The 18529-nt window shown below is 42.3% G+C and overlaps 1 protein-coding gene and 1 pseudogene across 1 annotated transcript in view; one reads left to right on the top strand and one right to left on the bottom strand.

The window, feature by feature from the left end:
* The first annotated feature begins 9674 nt into the window (after positions 1 to 9674).
* The window catches only part of TBCA (tubulin folding cofactor A), a 75921-nt gene continuing 67066 nt past the window's right edge, over positions 9675 to 18529 (top strand). The window contains exon 1 of the mRNA XM_029942468.1: positions 9675 to 9846. Within this exon, the coding sequence (XP_029798328.1) occupies positions 9794 to 9846 (53 nt within the window). The 5' untranslated portion in view covers positions 9675 to 9793. The remainder of the gene's footprint in view (positions 9847 to 18529) is intronic.
* On the bottom strand, positions 17039 to 17358 carry LOC115294007 (annotated as a pseudogene).

Raw genomic sequence — 18529 nt, 5'->3', positions numbered from 1 at the left:
AGGTTTCCCTTTTATATGAGGGCCCTTTTCTCCCTAGGTGCTTTCAGAATTCTCTCTTTATCTTTATATTTTGCCAGTTTCACTATGATATGTCATGCTGAAGGCCGATTCAAGTTACGTCTTAAGGGGGTTCTTTGTGCCTCTTGAATTTGAATGTCCATTTCTTTTCCCAGATTTGTGAAATTCTCAGTTATAATTTGGTCTAGTATCCCTTCAGGCCCTTTCTCTTTGTCTTCCTCTTCAGGAATTCCTATGATACGGATGTTGTTCCGTTTAATTGTATCACTCAGGTCTTGAATTCTCCTTTCCTGCTCCTGGATTAATTTCTCTCTCTTTTTCTCAGTTTCCTCTTTTGCTATAACTATATCTTCTAATTCACCTATTCTTCTCTCTGCCTCATCAGTCCTTGAGGTGGCTGCCTCCAGTTTGTTATTCACCTCATCTATAGCCTCTTTTAACTCATCATAGTGCCTAGTCATTGTCTCAGTTGATTCTTTGATGCTTTTCTCAACCCCAGCGATTAATGTTATGGTAAGTTTCTTAAATTCTTGATCCGGTATGTTGTCTAGATCTTCCTTGAGCAGTTCTGTGGCTGTGACTTCCTCCTGGTGGTTCTTCAGGGGAGAGTTCCTTCGTTTTGTCATTTTTGCTAGTTTTCTGTCTCTTGTCACCTTTAGAAAGCTCCTTGTGCACTCTGCACCTTTTAATATTTGTCTGTTAAAGGGGGCTTATTGACTGTCCAGGGCCTGTCGTTTCAGGAAATATTTTTTTAATGGTGTCTCTCTGCTTCTCTTGTTGTGCCTTTGAATATTTTATTTCCCTACTCAGCAATATTTGGGACTCGCTGTCATGCACACTTTGTCTTGTTTCTTGGTGTAGCCCTAAGAAGGAAAGCAGACTGACAAACACAGAGAGAACAGAAGCACTCAAACACAGAGACAAATCAGACAAACAAACATATTAAAAGGGGGAAAGAAAATAAAGAGAATGGAGAGGAAAGAGACGAAAAGAGGAGAAGAAGAAAAGAAAAAGAAAAAGAAAAAAAAAGAAAAAAAATAAAAGAGGTCAGAGACAAAAAAGGACAGTGGACAGTCTAAAAGTATATGACCAGTTGAGGGGAGAGGTAGGGATGAGATATAGGAGCATATATCTGGATTGCAAGAAAGTTTAAAGAAAAAGGGAGAAAGGAGAAAGGAAAATAAGGAGTAAAAATTTTTAAAAATTTAAGTAAAAAAAGTAATAATAATAATAAATACATACAGAAAAAGGCAAAAAGAAAAAAATGAAGAAAAAAAGAAAAAAATTATTAAAAATAGCAAAACAAAACCCAAAAACTCCCTCAGCAGCTCCCCCTCATGGATAGGCGTGGCTTGATGTGGTAGGTCTGGAGGCTGCTCTCAGAGGCTCAGCCTTGGTGTCTGCAGAGATTAGATAGGTGGCATGTCATGCTCTGCTGAACTAAGAACTGTAGGCCACTCTAATGAGTCCGATCTCCTTTTGTCACCATTGAGCAGAGTTGTACTTTCCAGGCCCGCCTCGGTTCAAAGTTCCAGTCCATGCACTTTTTATGCTACCACAGATGAGATGTTTTTGCTTTGGTGGCTGGCTTCTTAGGGGGAGGAATCGGTTTGTCTTGGCTCAGGCTGGGATTTTGGCTGCCCCTGCCTGTGGTGAGATGCGCAGCAGGAGGTGTAGTGCGTTTGCACTGTCACAGACCCAACCCCCAGCGGGATCGCGTTAACGTTAGGGGAGGAATGAGTGTGCCGCTGTTGCTGGAGGCAGCACCGGGAGCTGCTGGAAATGAGCTGGGAGCTCCTGCAGCCTGCGCAAGCACCCAGGTCTCCATTGCCGCCAACTCTCCGCCGGGATCGCACAGAGGTGGGGGCTATTTTTTCCCTGTTGGCACCCGGGATTCAGGTTTCACGCGGCCAATGCTGGGGGCGAGATGCGCCATGGAAATGAGGTGCATGCTCCTACTCCCAAAACCGAGGTCGAAGTGAGCACCCCTGACACCGCTGCTGCAGCGGTCGCCGACTCCGCCAAGATGGCGCAGGGCTGGAAGCTGTTCCTTCCCTTGCGCCACCTGGGTTTGGGATTTAGGCTACCCAGCAGTTATCTATGGAGTGAGCTTCTCCCTCCAAGCACAGTTAAGCGTTCTTTACCTCTTCCCCAGAGACAGTACTATGAGCATGTTCAGTCTCTCTGTCTCTTCCCTTTGTCTCTCGGGCTCCGCACGCTTGCCCTGCTTTGGGCTGGGGCTGCCACCTCCCCTGCCCGTCTCGGCCTGGCCCGTTTTCTAATCTCCCCAGTTCGCACTCACTCACTCAAGTATCATTCAGGTTCTCTTCCTTCTGGAGTCCGTATTTTCTCCTTCCGCTCTTGCAGATGAGAGTAATGTCCTTCTCAGTTCGATCGATGGGGCAGACGAAGTTTATAGACCTCCCTTCCTCTCCGCCATCTTGGCTCCTCATCCAGCTGACATTTAACTATGCTCAACACAGAAGTTTCTCTTAAAAGGTAGACCTGAGGAGCACCTGGGTGGCTCAATCAGTTAAGTGTCCAACTTCAGCTCAGGTAATGTTTTGTGGCTTTTGGGTTCCAGCTCCGCATCAGGCTCTGTGCTGATAGCTCAGAGCCTGGAGCCTGGAGCCTGCTTCGGATTCTTTATCTCCCTCTCTCTCTGCCCCTCTCCCACTTGCACTTTGTCTTATCTCTCTCAAAAATAAATAAACATTTAAAAATGTTAAAAAATAAAGGTAAACCCGAGTGGTATATTCTCATGGTTGCCACACTGGACACTCCTGGAACAAAGGGGTCCTATGTAATCAGGCTCTCAACCAGATAGCTTCTCTTGGAATAGTCCCATGTCAGGGGTTCAGTACTGATCTCTACTGCTGGTGGGTTAGACATTCAGCAATGGCAGGAGCTAGGTGAGCCTTGATGAAAGGGAGCCCATGCATAGCCTCTGCATTAGTTATCTCTTGCTGCATAACAAATTATCCCCAAAGTTAGTGATTTAAAACAACAAACATTATCTCACAGTTTCTATAGGACAGGAATTGGTACAGTTTAGCTGAGTGCCTCTGGCTCAAGCTGTTTTAAGAGATAGCAGTCAGTCTGTACACTGGGATTGCAGTCTCATCTGGAGACTCAGTTCCTCGTCCAAGCTCACTCACGTGGTTATTGGCAAGCCTCCGTCCCTCAACACATGGCCTTCTCCACAGGGCTGCCTCATGACATGGCAACTGGTTGTCTACATCGTGAATGGCCACAGAGGAACCAAGAAAGGGCACACAAAGTGGCAGCCCTTTTTGTAACCTAATGCCAGAGGTGACGTTCCATCACTTCTGCCATATTCTGTTTGCTGGAGTTGAGTCAATAAATCCATGTTCATGGAGAGTGGATTACACAAGGGCAGGACTGCCAGGAGGCAGGAATCCTTAGTGGTCATCTTACAGGCTGCCTACCACAGCCTCCATCTCTGCTACACTGGCTACTCTGCTCATGGACTTGCACTGAGGTGGCTGAATCGACAAATTTTTTGGCATCCATAGGACAAGTCATTCTGTCAGTTTAGTTACTGACTGTTTCCGTCAATGCTCTTTGGTGGCATTTGGTGGGCATTAACACGAGACACAAAATCACAAGCTTTCTGTGTACTCCTGATATCATATTTATTTTTCTTTTTCTGCCAAATTTGTTTCTTTCAGACCTCAGACCGGCAAGTCAAGCCATTCATCACTGCCCAGGAATCCATACCTCAGGCCAGTTCATTTTCTATATAAAGCCACTGACCAAGTGTTCTGTTAGCAGCTTTGCAGAAGGGGGAAGATTTCTCTTTCCAGGTGTCCTTTAGGGCAACCTCTAAGGGGGCTGTTGTGCAGAGTAGTCCCTCTATAGTTAACATCAACTTACTGTACTGACCCATCTGTGGATAAGGTCCAAATTTTCCTTCTCCATTAGAAAACTTTGGTCAAAGGGAATCCCCAGGGAGGCCATAGACTTGAGAGAAACTAACAGGGTTGATGAAACTAACAGAGTTAGATGTCCTACGAATTTACATAGGACTTCTATGACCTGCTCTGGCTCAATCTCAGATGTACTATTTTTGCACAGTAGATTAATATTGGGTTTTTTTTTTTTGAGAGAGATAGAGAAGGGGAGAGGGGTAGAGGAAGAGACAGAGAGAGAGAGAGAGAGAGAGAGAGAAAGAGAGAGAGAGAGAATCTTAAGCAGACTCCACAGTCAGCATGGAACCCAGTGCTAGGTTTGGTCCCATATCCTGGAATCATGGACCTGAGCCAAAATCAGGAGTCAGATGCTCAATTGACTAAGCTACCCAGCAGCCCCACAATGGATTCCTATTATGCCCATTTATAGTAGTGACTATGGTAATGCTCCTCTGATAAATGATGTTTTTGGCCCTATAGTTTCTCGGTGTCACATTATCAATTTCAAGTCTCTACTAGGGCCCAGAGTATTTCTGGAGTTGTCTTTCAAAAAGTGAGTACTTCTCTACCACTATAGGCATGGCCTATATGCTACTCTTCTCTTCAGATTTACCAGAGATTCTACCCAGGATTTTTATCAACTGGATACATCAGCATCTTTAGAGCTACTGAGTCACATGGCCTGAATAGCAGGGGAGCTTGTACTGCAGCCCACACTCTTGCTCTGTGCCCCATTCAAAGCTGGCAGTGTTGATTCACTTGATTTAACTATCAGAATAGTATTCCCCCACTGCAGTATATTACTACCCTATTTATTTGGAAAGTGATTCTGGAGCCCAGAAGTGAACAATGGATAAATGAAGCAGGGAAAGAAAAAAGAAAATGTGGGCGGAGCAATGGCTCAGTCATTAAGCATCTGACTTCGGCTCAGGTCATGATCTCATGGTTTGTGAGTTTGAGTCATGATCTCATGGTTTGGAGCCCCGCTTTGGGTGAAACTCAATTCTCTCTCTCTCTCTCTCTCTCTCTCTCTCTCTCTCTCTCTCTCTCTACTTCTTGCTCACTTGTAACCACCCCACCTCTTGCAAAAAGAAAATGCAAGCATGGATTACTGAATTCATCAATTGCTACAGGAGACTGGTATTTGATTCCAGGGGACCATCTGAAGAGTTTTATGAAATGTGTCTACTGCCTGGAGAACTGAAGGGGGAAGCATTTGATCCGCAGGCTCCTGTACCACTGAAGTACTAGCTTGTGTACACACGTGTGCTGAGAAGTTTCCCACGCCTGCCTGCTGTCTCTGCCGGGCTCGTGGCCTAGGCCTGAAGCAAAGTGCTTCCGGGCTGTAGTCATGCGACGTGGGTCAAAGCCTGAGTGTGACTGGGTGCCACTGCAGTGGATCCAGTTAGAGGGAGGGCAAAGAGCATTTGAGAAAATGTACAAGTGACAGAGAGGAAACTGGATCTTCTAGGTCTCTTCAGAAGAGGTGCAATTCCTAATGATGAAGGAAACATTTCAAGTTTTCCATTCACCCAGAGGTAATTATCAGAGACATTTCACAAAAAATATACTTTTATCAACAGTGTTTCTTTATTTAAGTTCTCTCTCCAGGGATGGCTTCTCCACTTGCCCACCTGGTTTTATTCAACAGATGTGCAGAATCAGAGCAGTTGCATTTAGCCCTATATAAGTCTCACTGCATGTTGGTCGTTGCAGAGTTCCAGGAAGATAAAGACATCACCAGTCTTTAGTTTTTGTCAAAATTATAAATCTATCTTAATTCTATATTTGACTTTTCTTTACCTCAGAAAATACTTACTATGCCTCGACAAAGACCTAGCCACTAAGTTTGATGCCGGGGGTACTAAGATGAATGAAATGTGGTCTCTAATCTTGAGGAACTTGGAATCAATTGGGAGAGAATAGCGTGAAGTGATGGTGAGACTGAGTTTATAGCTCTGAAGCATATGGGGAAATCAACTTGTTATTTATAAGGACATCTGCAGTGTTTTTATTTTCTTAATGCTTCTTTAATTTAATTTGAGAGAGAGAGAGAGAGCAAGGGAGAGGCAGAGAGAGGAGAGAACCTTAAGCAGGCTCCATGCTGCCAACACAGAGCCTGATGTTGGGCTGCATCTCATGAACGGTGAGGTCATGACCTGAGCCAAAATCAAGAGCCAGACAATCAACTGAGCCACCCAAGAGCCCCTCAGCAGTGTTCTTTAGTAAAATATTATTGCAATCCTTCAAGATTAGCAATGAAAGAAATGCCACTCAGGGAGGAGATAACTACTCTTTTCCCTTATTCTGACAGATTCTCTGGGCATCTTTTCAGCCCTCAATCTCAAATGTTCACAAATGTATCTCTTACAGAGTAGCCTACAGATTTATTCCTATAGTTCACCGAAGTCCCAGGCTGGAAGATTTAAAAAGAACTCAGTTGGGGCGCCTGGGTGGCACACTTGGTTAAGCGTCTGACTGCGGCTCAGGTCATTATCTCATGGTTTGTGAGTTCAAGCCCCGCGTCAATCTCTGTGCTGACAGCTCAGAGCCTGGAGACTCCTTCAGATTCTGTGTGTCCCCTTCTCTCTGTCCTTCCCATGCTCATGCTCTGTCTCTGTCTCTCAATAATAAATAAAAGTGTTAATAAAATAAAAAGAACTCAATTAAAGTTTAGAGATAATAAAATAAAAGGGTGCCAAACAGTGAGAAATGCAGTTTACATAATATTTCAAATGCCCTAGATATGTCCCTGCGTTGGTCCTGGGAGAGGACTAACTATGGTTAGTACTCTTTTACACTAACAAGAAGTGACCTGTCAGTCTATTTCCTCAAAGTCCAGACCCAAAGGAACAAGGCCCAGAGAAAAATGGTGTATGTGTGAGGGAGGGGATGTTTCAGATTATTTTAGCAGTCCATTCTGGAATGGGAAGGCTTCCTGAATTATTGTTAAATGGGAAAAAAGTTTTAAAGCAACATTTATTCATTTAAGAAATATTTATTGAGTACCACTTATGTGCCAGGCATTGCCATCTGTTGGGATATGGTGATGAATAAGTGCAACATAGGTCCTTTTTATATGGAGTTGACAGTCAAACATGAATTCTGTATGATCTCATTAATGACAACATGTACATTTCTATATTCATATGAATATGCATCATACTGGGTTTTTAGTTTCCTATTTAGGACCTCTTTCCCAGATGACTGATTTATTTAATGAATGCCTTATATGGCACTCTCCTAAGCCCTTTGCAATTATTAACTTATTTTAAGCTTTATAACAACCTGATGAGGTGGGTATTATTTTCACCCACATTTTACAGAGAAAAAAACTGGGGCGCAGAGAGGTTAGTAACTTGTCCAATTTTGCAAGTAAGAAATAGAGCTAGGATGTGACCTCAGGCAGTCTGGCCCAGTTCATGCTCTTAACCACTACTGTAAACTCCTGACACTGGGAACAACTTCACCTGATTCCCTATCCTTAAGGGTGGGGCCAAACTCCATGATCTTAATCCATAACCTCAAGTGTACAATATAGTACAGACAGACACAGATGAACACACACAGTCCTTGAGAGCCTGTATACACGCAGCAGCAGCAGAAGCCTTTGGGTTATATTAATTACTGGTTTACAGTAAAGTCACAGATACAAAATCATTAAAAGAAAAAAAAGGACAAAAGGGTAGTAGGTGCTTACATCAGAAAACCTGGGCTGAGGGGAAATCCTGCAAATCAGCACAAAACCAAGGCAAAAAGGAGCATATGAAGAGTTATATTGGCTTTTACTGCCTGAATGATGATGCTTGACTGTAGCCTGAGCCCTAGCTGCACAAACGTTTGGTTTGTGGGTTCATTTGCTGTTGCTTCTTTGCCTTAAAGGACCTTCCAGTAACTTTATACTAATGATCTACTGGATTTCTAACTGTAGCATTTGCCTTAGTGAGTCTGCTGGTTTTTTGTTTTGTTTTGAACCGCTTTCCCCACCCCTTCCCCCAGTATTTCATAGTTTTGCTGTGTCACTTGAAATCGGTTTTGTATGCCAGCCAGTCAGATGATAGTATTTATTGAACTTAACATCCATTGTGTTTAGAACCCAGATAGAGGTAGAGGAGGAAGATTTATTGAAAACAAGATTCTTGCCTCTAAAGATACCTTTAGGGGTGCCTAGGTGGCTCAGTCAGTTAAGCATCTGACTTTGACTCAGGTCATGATCTCATGGTTTGTGTGTTCAAGCCCTGAGTTAGGCTCTGTGCCAATAGCTCAGAGTCTGGAGCCTGCTTCTGATTCTGTGTCTCCCTCTCTCTCTGCCCCTCCCCACTCATGCTCTCTCTCTCAAAAATAAGCGTCAAAAAATTTTTAAAATACTTTTAATCCAACTAGGAGAGTGAGCACACCTCCATGAAGTACTCAAATGATAGGTTTTGTTTTTTTTTTTTTTTTTTGAGACAGAGACAGAGAGAGAAGGAGTGTGTGCAAGTGAGGGAGAGGGGCGAGGAAGAGAGTGAGACAATCTTAAGCAGGGTTCATGCTCAACACGGAGCCCGATGTAGGGCTCAATCCCACAACTCTGGCATCATGACCTGAGACAAAATCAAGAGGCAGATGCTTCACTGAGTGAGCCACCCAGGCGCCCCTCAAACAATGGTTTTTTAAAAGAAATATACTAAAAATAAAATGTACTATTGAGTGATTCAAATGCATTCAGGCAGCATTGAACACTTTCTCCAGAAGGTGGGATTTGATCTTGGATTTAACCTAACGGCCTTTGACTACCAAGGCAGAAGAGTATTCTAGAGCTAGCCAGAAAAGCCAGAATGAGGAAATAAAATGTAGGGAACAGAAAGACAACCAGGTAGATGTCTTTGAAGGATGATACTAAGAAATAAGAAAACAAAGGAGGCTTTTCCCTGCATTCTTTGGGGGACTCAGCAGGAAGACGCTAACTGGAGGTGCACTTCATTTTATGCAAGAGACATGTTAAGTATAAAACAAAAGTCACAAGTTGTTAAGCATCTATGCCTCAGGTACTGAGATTTAATCTTCATATCTACTCTGTAAAGTGGGCATTATTACCATTTTGCATACAAAGGCAATGTGCTCAGCAGCGAGATCAAGTGGCCTATCGGTGGAACCTCCAAAGTCAGTCGGTTTGACCGCAAAGCTCAAGCTTTTGTGTGCCGCACATATTTTGGTAAGTTGAATATTTAAGATATACAAGTGATGATGATTATTTGATAAGTTCTATCGTCATGTCCTTTGTGAGATACATACCTACAAATACGTTTTGTAAAGGTCTGACATAGAAAGTAAAGATTTGCTTGACTGCATGCATGACGGTAGTTTATTTCATTAAACATACATTACTTTGCCTCATTTGACACCAGATAATGACACTAAAAATATCCTTAATACAGTTTTTTGGTCATTCCACATATTAAGCGGACAGTTTCGCAAAGCAATGTTCTAGCCAAACCAATCTACCTGGGGAGATAATTAAGTTTCCCACAACGCCCAGAAAAGTGTAACTTGTGTCCACACTAAAAGAAGAACTGTTCAAACCCTAAAAGGCAGGCAGTCCGAGCCAGACGAGAGCAGTGGAGGGCGGGTTCCACGAGGAGGAAAGTGGGTGGAGGCGGGTGACAGCAGGTGAGTTGAGTGACCAGCCCCGGCCCGCTAACCCGGACCCCGCCCCTCGGTGTAGCCTGGGAGCAGTGCCGCGCTGGGTCTGCGCATGCGCGTCAGGCCTCGCCACTACGCCGACACTACCGCCTCCTCCGCGCCGTGTCCCTCCACGGTTACCCCGACTCTCCACCCCTCCTTCCCGCGGCGCTCAAGGGATCATGGCCGATCCTCGTGTGAGACAGATCAAGATCAAAACTGGCGTAGTGAAGCGGTAAGGAGCCTCGAGCGGCGCACACGCCAGCGTCTCCTCTCCTTCCCCTCATGGCGGCCCGAGAGGCCAGGCGGAGCGCAGGCCTGAGGCGAGCTCCCGACTGCAGGCCTCACCTGGGGCTCCGCGGCAGGCGGGGCCGAGGCCCCGAGGCTGTGGGGACGCGTTAGTGCCAAAGCCCGCGGGCCGGGACACACCCCTCCCCCTGCCTTTGCCCTCGAGAAAGACCCGTTGGGCGGCGAGGGTCGACGCGGCCCCGCCCCTTGGGCGCCCGCGGAGGGGAAGCCCGGCGAGTGGGGCAGCCGGGGGGCGGCGGGGCGGCGGGGCGGCGGCCCGGAGCCGGTGGGGGCGCCGGTTTGGGTCACCGCGGGCCTCTCTGCCCCAGTTGACTGGAGGGACGCAGATTCCGTCCACTACCTGCCCTCAGGTGGACGCGTAAGACCGTTCTGAAGTGAGGGGACACAGGGAGCCCGGCCCTCATTAAAAAATGAGGCCTTGTTGGGGCCCTGTGCCCTTGAGAGGCGGGGCTCCTAGCCTCGAAGAATTGGGACTTGAACTTCCAGTACACGCCTCAAACTTCTGTGGCCCGTCTCCCGTCAGCGGCCCCGAAGCTCGCCCAGAGCTTGTGGATGCTGTTTAAGTAACTATCCTGGGCAGGCCAGCCCTGTACCTGGCTGTGATTCTGAGTGCTGTTAGACACTTGAGTGCTTGTTAGACCGTCGTGGGTCAGACCCAGGGACCCCGAACTTTTTGATGAGGCATTCCCAGAGAAAAGATAAACTGCCCTCTGAAGTAGCAGGTTATTTTGCAGTAGAAATAAAAGCCTAAGCCTAGCCTTCTAGCTTCTACCTTTTTGCCCACTTTTCCTCCGTTTGTTGATATTTTTACCAGAGGAAGGGCAAGGCAAAAGGAAGAATAAGTTCACTTTAGTAGGTGAAGTGCCTCTGAGGCTTAGCTCAGTATTGCACTGTACTTTCCTAGAAGCTTTCCTGTTAAGGCAGTAAGAAGAGAGTATGAGTAGTGGTTAAATGCGCAGCCTTTTCTCCGGTGAGACAGCTTGGGTTCAGACGTTGATTCTGCCATTTATTACCTATTGTTGAATACATTACTTGCACTGTGCCTCAGTTTCCTCTTCTGTAAAATGGAGTTAGTACCCATGCCTTCTACGCTGTTTTAACATAGTCTGTGGTAAATATCCACTGGCTAATAAGTGTTAACTAATACTATTGTTTGTGTTCCTATCTGAGCAGTGAGAAGCTGAGGTTTAATAAAGTTAAAATGGAAAAACTAAATTTGTGCTATCTAATGGCAGAACAAGGAAAAGAAACAAAGTTTCTGATCTACAACTGAAGCTACAATGCTCTAAAAAAGAGTGTTTTTTTAAACGTGTGAAATAGGAGGGGAATTGACTTGTATAATTGAAAATATAAGGACGCCTGGGTGGCTCAGTCCTTTAAGCATCCGACTTCGGTTCAGGTCATGATCTCATGGTTAGTGAGTTGGAGGCCTGCATGGGGCTCTGTGCTGACAGCTCAGAGTCTGGAGCCTGTTTCTGTGACTCCCTCTCTCTCTGCCTCTCCCTGCCTCTCACTTTCCCTCTCTCTCAAAAATAAATAAATTTTAAAAGAAAAGAAAATATAAATAATTTGCACTATCACTCACCCTAGAGTTCTACTGTTCATTTTTGCTAGATTTGTTATATCGTTTTAGAAAATCTGTTTGGCAGAAGTACCAGGGTGTAATGGACAGTTCTTTAGGCCAAGAGTCCTGAGAAATGACCCCTAGAGGTAGTTTTCTGTTAGTTATCTATATCACCTTGTCATTTTTCATACTAATGACCTATACTAGTTTATAAAATTAGTTCAAGTAGTTATATCCTTATAATACATATTCTAGAGAAAATACACCCATTTACATAATAGAGCATTATCAAACTTTGTGATTCCTTGTACTTCCTTTTCTTAGTACAAAAAATTACCATTTTTGTGAAACTCCTTCATAATTTACTATTAAAATGTGTGCATTTATTCAAATTCTTTATAAATTAGTGGAAATGTCTACCATGCATTTTTTCCTCCATGACTTTTCTAATGAAGTTCCCCCTTTCTACTAAAAGTAGATATGTTCTTTAAAAAAAAAAACCCTGAACTTCTAATTGTTCATTACTCCTACTTTACTTTGGTAGACCACCATCTAAATTCATAAATTTGTTCCCGATCTCTCTCTGTTATTTTTTGCCAGAAAATTATTTTACTGTGACTCTTTCCATCTTATGTCTTAGTGTTCTACTTTTTAAATTCTACATTTTACTTCAGCATAGAAAAAAGTAGATAATCCAGATATAGCAACGTATTAGTAATTGTTAGGGCTGAACGATTATGGGCTTCATTATGTTCTTCTCTGTGTATATTTAAATTTTTCATAATTAAAAAGTCTTCAGGGGCACCTGGGTGGCTCAGTTGGTTAAGTGTCCAACTCTTAATTTTGGCTCAGGTCGTGATCTCATGGTTCATGAGTTCAAGCCCCGTATGGGGCGCCATGCTGACAGTGTGGAGCCTGCTTAGGGTTCTCTCTCACTCCCTTTCCCTGCCCATTCCCTGCTCACATGCTCTGCTCTCTCTCAATGGAAATAAACTAAAAAAAAAAAACAAGGTTTTAAGAGGTATGCATTTCTCTCTTCAAATTTAGTTTCAAAGACTTCTTGATTAGTTCCATGATTTGGACATGTTACTAGTTTTGAGAGTAAGATTTGGCTCATTGGTTTCTTTTTCTTTTCGTTTTATGTTTAGTTTTGAGAGAGAGTGTGCCCTTGTGTGCAAGCAGGGGAGAGCCAGAGAGAAGAGGACCGAGGAGCTGAAGCGGGCTTTGTGCCGACATCAGAGAGCCTGATGTGGAGCTCAGAGTCACAAACCCTGAGATCATGACTTGAGCCAAAGTCAGAGGCTTAACCTATAGAGCCACCCAGGTGTCTCTTCTGTTCATTGGTTTCTTAAAGCATTGGTCTAAAAACCAATTTTTTTTTTGGCACCTTTTTTTCTAGTGAGATGCTTATTTCTCATAGACTTATTTCTCTTCAGAAATCACAACTTTTATTTGAAAGAAAACATTTAAAGCCATCATTCATGTCTCTAGTTCCTTCAGTTTTCTCTCCAATAATTGAGACCTATTAGAATTATATTCTTGGTCTTAGTCCTAGAGTTCAGTTTGGGTGAAGTGTCCTAGGGAGGGTGGATTCTTAGTTTGGCGTCTAAAATTAATTAATAAGTTAATTAATTCTTGCTGGAATACCTCAGGTGATCCAAAAGTCCCTGTAGTGGGTTTTAGGAAGAGAGCTGCATAGGGAGGTAGAATGTTACAAGATTATAGAAATAGACAATAAGTAGACGGTGGTATTTGGCAACAGAGAATAAATGGAAAAACCTGAGTTTCATCATGTTGGCCCAATGGTGAAGGCGGTCTAGAGATAGTAGCCACATTAGATGGGAAAGTAGAAGCAAGTTTCAAGGGCATTAGTTTAAGCCCCAAGGAAATAGGCAGAACCCTCACAGTACCCTAGACTTGGAGATTTTGTTTTCTCTCATGGTAACAAAGGAAAGGGATCTGACTGCTAGAAATAGATTTTAAAAGAGAGGTTAGATCTCTGTGAACAAAGGAAGAGTCCCGTTACTAGGAATGGCTTGTAAGGTAGGAGTTAGACAGCAATTAGGCTAAGTTGGTACTGAACCTCTGACTTGAGGAATCCGTAAATAATCCTTCCAAATAACAGGATTGTTTTTCCAGTGCTCATTCTGGCTGTGAGAGCTGTGTGCAGCAGCAGCCTTTGTTCACATGTGACTCATTGTCAGTGAGTATTAGTTGGTCGGTTTGGGTCTGGCAGGAGCCTTTTAAACATATAGGTCCATGTTTCAGGCAGATGGCTAGACTTACTGGTGTCTGTCATTGGGTCATAGCTAATCTAGCAGCTCGATCAGGGAGTTACCAAATAATCACTCTAATTTTTTTTTCTCCAGTGCAGAACTGAAAGTCCCCCTCTTCCTCTTCCCTTTTCCTGATGTCTTGGTAGATCATGTGTCCCAGTTTACCTGGAGCTAATGGGTTTCCAAGATGTAGACCCTTTGGTGCTAATATTGGGAAAATCTCACGCAAACCAGGATGATTTGTATCAGTGCTTCTTCTGTAACTGGCTACCATAATGCTATTTTATATGTGCCATGATTTATGTGGAGACTATTTGTTGATAATACAACTCTGAATCCAGTGTTTTACCTTACTTAAATTAAAACTTAACTGGGTCACCTCGGTAGCTCAGTCAGTTAAGTGTCCAACCTTTGCTCAGGTTATGATCTTGCAGTTTGTGTGTTCAAGCCCCGTATGGGGCTCTGTGCTGACAGCTCATAGCCTAGAGCCTGCTTCAGATTCTGTATCTCCCTCTCTCTGTCCCTCCCCTGTTCACACTCTGTTTCTCTGCTCTCTCTCTCAAAAATAAATAATAAACATTAAAAAAAATTTTTAAGCCCTGTGTCCTATAGAGTCCTTGCCCAAGTAGTTTTCTGTATTAATTTAAATTGTTAATGATTTAAGGAAATAATTTTCACTAAAGTAGAAAAAAATACAGACTCGATGTTTTAAATGTTGATATGGTATTTCAGTTCAGTAGCATATGTCTCCTGTAAATTCCCAAATAAGATTTGTGTTTATAAAATAAGGGTTTTTTTTTTTTACTAGATTTATGGTCAATTCAAGAAATTCTTCTGCAGAAACAAAATGTTTTCATCCATTTAACATAAAAGCTGTTTTTGATAAAGCTTGCTAAACTAGCCCACTGACAAATGAATTAATTGATTAAAAATACTTTCTTAAATACATCTTTTTATAAGCATTTTGGATTGGTAATGGCTTAAAATCCAATGTGAACAAAGAATGTTAGGGCATTGAAAATAGCACTGACATTGGCCCATAGTTTTCCTCTGATTAAATGAAAGTGACACCAGTAGATTAGAATGAGACTAGGACAATTCACACTGCAATTGTGTTAGTTTAACTTTAACAATCTTTTAACACTCTTGTTTAAATGTAGCTGACATACCATAATTACAAATCTACAAGCCTTGATTATAGAATTTTACATCATGAATCAGTGGGGAAATTGTATTGATTTTTTTTTTTTATATATAAAGCAAGCACCTTTTCCAAACTGTGGCATCTTCCTGAGTTTGTTTATACCTTTACCTCTGATATACAACTGTGTGTTATGTATATATATATTTATATACACACACATGCTACGTACAGCAAACAAGAACAACATAGTTAAGTAAAATTTTTATATTATTAGTTAAATAAATATTCATAAATAATATATATAATATATTGACATATAAGAGAAGATATCCCCTTTATTTGAGTTAAAGTTAAGTTCAGCCAAAATGGCCAACTTCTTGCCTTGAAAATTTAGCCAACTCCTTTTGGAATTTCTGTAATATATTTAGTTCTCCAAAGTAATGGTCAAAGGCAGTGTCAAAATGAATTGCAGGTGGTCAGCAGTCATTAGGATTGCCACCTTTTGCCAACTACTTGGCAAGCAGTGCCTTTTAGGAATTACACAGCTGGCAAGCAGATGTCTCTTCAAGTTAGAAAGGGAGAAAGCTAAGGCCACTCATGACTGTGGTTTTCCCAACACAAGCTTATTATTCTATAAGTTGAATGTGGAAATGAAAGATCTTTTGATATGTGTGTGTGAGAGAGAGTGAGTATGAATGAATGTGTAGTGTGTTTTCATTGCATTTTTGTTTGGTAGGAAATTTTGAAAATCTATAGTGAGCAAGGTTGGAGAATTTTGTTAATAATAACTAGTCCACAATAGAAAAAAAAGAAAATAACTAATCTACAACTCTTAGAATATAAATGCCTGGAGGTGCCCGGGTGGTTCAGTCTCGTGAGCTTCCAACTCTTGATTTCAGCTCAGGTCATGATTCCAGGTCATGGAATCAAGCCGTGCATCAGACTGTGTGCTCAGCCTGGAACCTGTCTGGGATTCTTTCTCTCCCTCTCCTCCTCTACCCCTGTCCACTCCCCCCGCCCCCATTAAAAATTTTAAAGAAAAAGAATCTAAAAGCTTGGATGTGTGACCTAGTTCAGAATTCCATTCCCATAATGCATTTACTATTATGATACTGTCTTATTTGCCCAAGGAGACCTTATTTTTAAATAACATCAATGATATAACTGATTCTGAGATCATTTATTTAGCAACTTCACTCAGAACCTACATCTCTAATTCACCTAGTATGGTATTGGTACATAATAAATACTCAACAAAAGTCTTTCCGGTGGACAAATGAACGAGTGGAACCTTACTTTATAAGGATTTTTTTGATATAATAAACAGTGGGGAGGTACCGAATCAATTACAGTATGACAATGTAATAGTTATTATAGCTATTTATTGTTGAAGTTGGAGGTAAACAAATGGAATCCCAGGCTCTACTTAATACATGCTACATATGTGATCCTGGGTAAGTTACTTAATCTTTAAAAGCCACAGTTTTTGTAGCTGAAGAATGGGTTAATGACACATAATATCTTTCTCATATTGTTAGAAGAATTAAATAGGTAACCATATAAAGCATTCGGCCCAAAAGCCTGAATGTTAGTAAATATTTAATATATGTTAACTGCTGTCATTTATTATCATCACCACCGTTCTGTAGACATAGAAACAATGTGGGTAGAGGACATAAGGATTCATGTGTACCAATTAGCTGGATAGACCCTAGAACTTGCTTTCTTTTAGATTGTGGTAATTTGCTTTTTAGTTGTTTGTCATGTTCACTGATAGGCTGCAGAGAGAGAAGGGAGGACTGTGAAGATTGTGTTTTTGAGTCATCTGTAGGACTTTATAATGGTCATCCTATAAACTGCTGAGGCAGTGATGTTCTACTTCCCCCCAAAATATGTTTATATCAGTGACCTTGTTTTTTAACAGTTTAAAAAATACAGTCAGTATTATTAACACAATATAACAAGGCCAATTTCACTCTTATTGTACTTCTGTAACGTTTGTTATAGGGAAGAGTAGTCAAGGAAGAGAGTTTTTGAGAGACCTTATTCTAAAATCTAAAATGACTATCAAAATGTTATTACATTTTTTTTAAAAAAACCAGAACATGTATTTTGCTGTTAATCATTGAAATCCTTAAGATGAATTGGATGGTTCAACAGATCTCCTCTTGGGTTTAGGTAGTGTTCCTTCATGAATCCATGCCTAAATCTTCAGTGTACAATTTTTAAGTGCCTCATTCAACCAGTCCCAGTGGTATTTCAGCTTTTAGCTTTGGCGCTCCAGTTATACTTTGTCTTCTGCTTGGCAGTATAGCCACATTTGCCACAGGTCAACTTCTGAAGGTGGTAGGCCTTAGAGCCGTAGCAGGGTCACAGCACGTGTGTCTCATTTCTGTACTTTCCAAATGATGACATCCCCTCCCTTGTTCTGCAGCTGAGACCAAAGAGTGACATTCTTACAATTCTAATGCAAACTATAGTTATTTCCAAACCCTCCTTTATCTTCTGGTTTTTTTTTTTTTTAAATAAGGGTTTACTGTTAAATTGGTTTCCATAAACACCCAGTGCTTCTCCCCACAAGTGCCCCCCCATGACAATCACCCCTTCCCCCGCTCTATCCTCCTTCAGTCCTAGGTTCGTTTTCAGTATTCAATAGTCTCTCATGATTTGTGTCCCTCTCTCCCCACCTTTCTTTACCCCTTCCCCTCCCTATGGACCTCTGTTAGGTTTCTCCTGTTAGACCTATGAGTGCAAACATATGGTATCTGTCCTTCTCTGCCTGACTTATTTCACTCAGCATGACACCCTCGAGGTCCATCCACTTTCCTACAAATGGCCAGATTTCATTCTTTCTCATTGCCATGTAACACTCCATTGCATATATATACCACATCTTCTTGATCCATTCATTAAGTGATGGACATTTAGGCTCTTTCCATGATTTGGCTATTGTTGAAAGTGCCGCTATGAACATTGGGGTACATGTGCTCCTATGCATCAGCACTTCTGTATCCCTTGGGTAAATCCCTAGCAGTGCTATTGCTGGGTCACAGGGGAGTTCTACTGATAGTTCTTTAAGGGACCTCCATACTGTTTTCCAGAGTGGCTGCACCAGTTTACATTTCCACCAACAGTGTAGGAGGGTGTCCGTTTCTCCACATCCTCACAAGCATCTATAGTCTCTTGATTTGTTCATTTTAGCCACTCTGACTGGTGTGAGGTGATATCTCACTGTGGTTTTGATATGTATTTCCCTGATGCTGAGTGACGCTGAGCATCATTTCATGTGCCTGTTGGCCATCTGGATGTCCTCTTTGGAGAAGTGTCTGTTCAGGTCTTCTGCCCATTTCTTCACTGGATTATTCGTTTTTCGGGTATGGAGTTTAGTGAGTTCCTCATAGATTTTGGATACTAGCCCTTTATTTGATATGCCATTTGCCACTATCTTTTCCCATTCTGTCGATTGCCTATTAGTTTTTTTGATTGTTTCCTTTGCTGTGCAGAAGCCTTTTATCTTGATGAGGTCCCAATAGTTCATTTTTGTTTTTGATTCCCTTGCCTCTGGGGATGTGTCGAGTAGGAAATTGCTGCGATTGAGGTCAAGGAGGCTGTTTCCTGCTTTCTC

The sequence above is a fragment of the Suricata suricatta genome, chromosome 6 (assembly GCF_006229205.1).
Source record: "Suricata suricatta isolate VVHF042 chromosome 6, meerkat_22Aug2017_6uvM2_HiC, whole genome shotgun sequence".
In the NCBI taxonomy this organism is placed as follows: domain Eukaryota; kingdom Metazoa; phylum Chordata; class Mammalia; order Carnivora; family Herpestidae; genus Suricata; species Suricata suricatta.
Note: the sequence above shows the minus strand (reverse complement) of the source record. Positions and strands in the feature narration are given on the sequence as shown.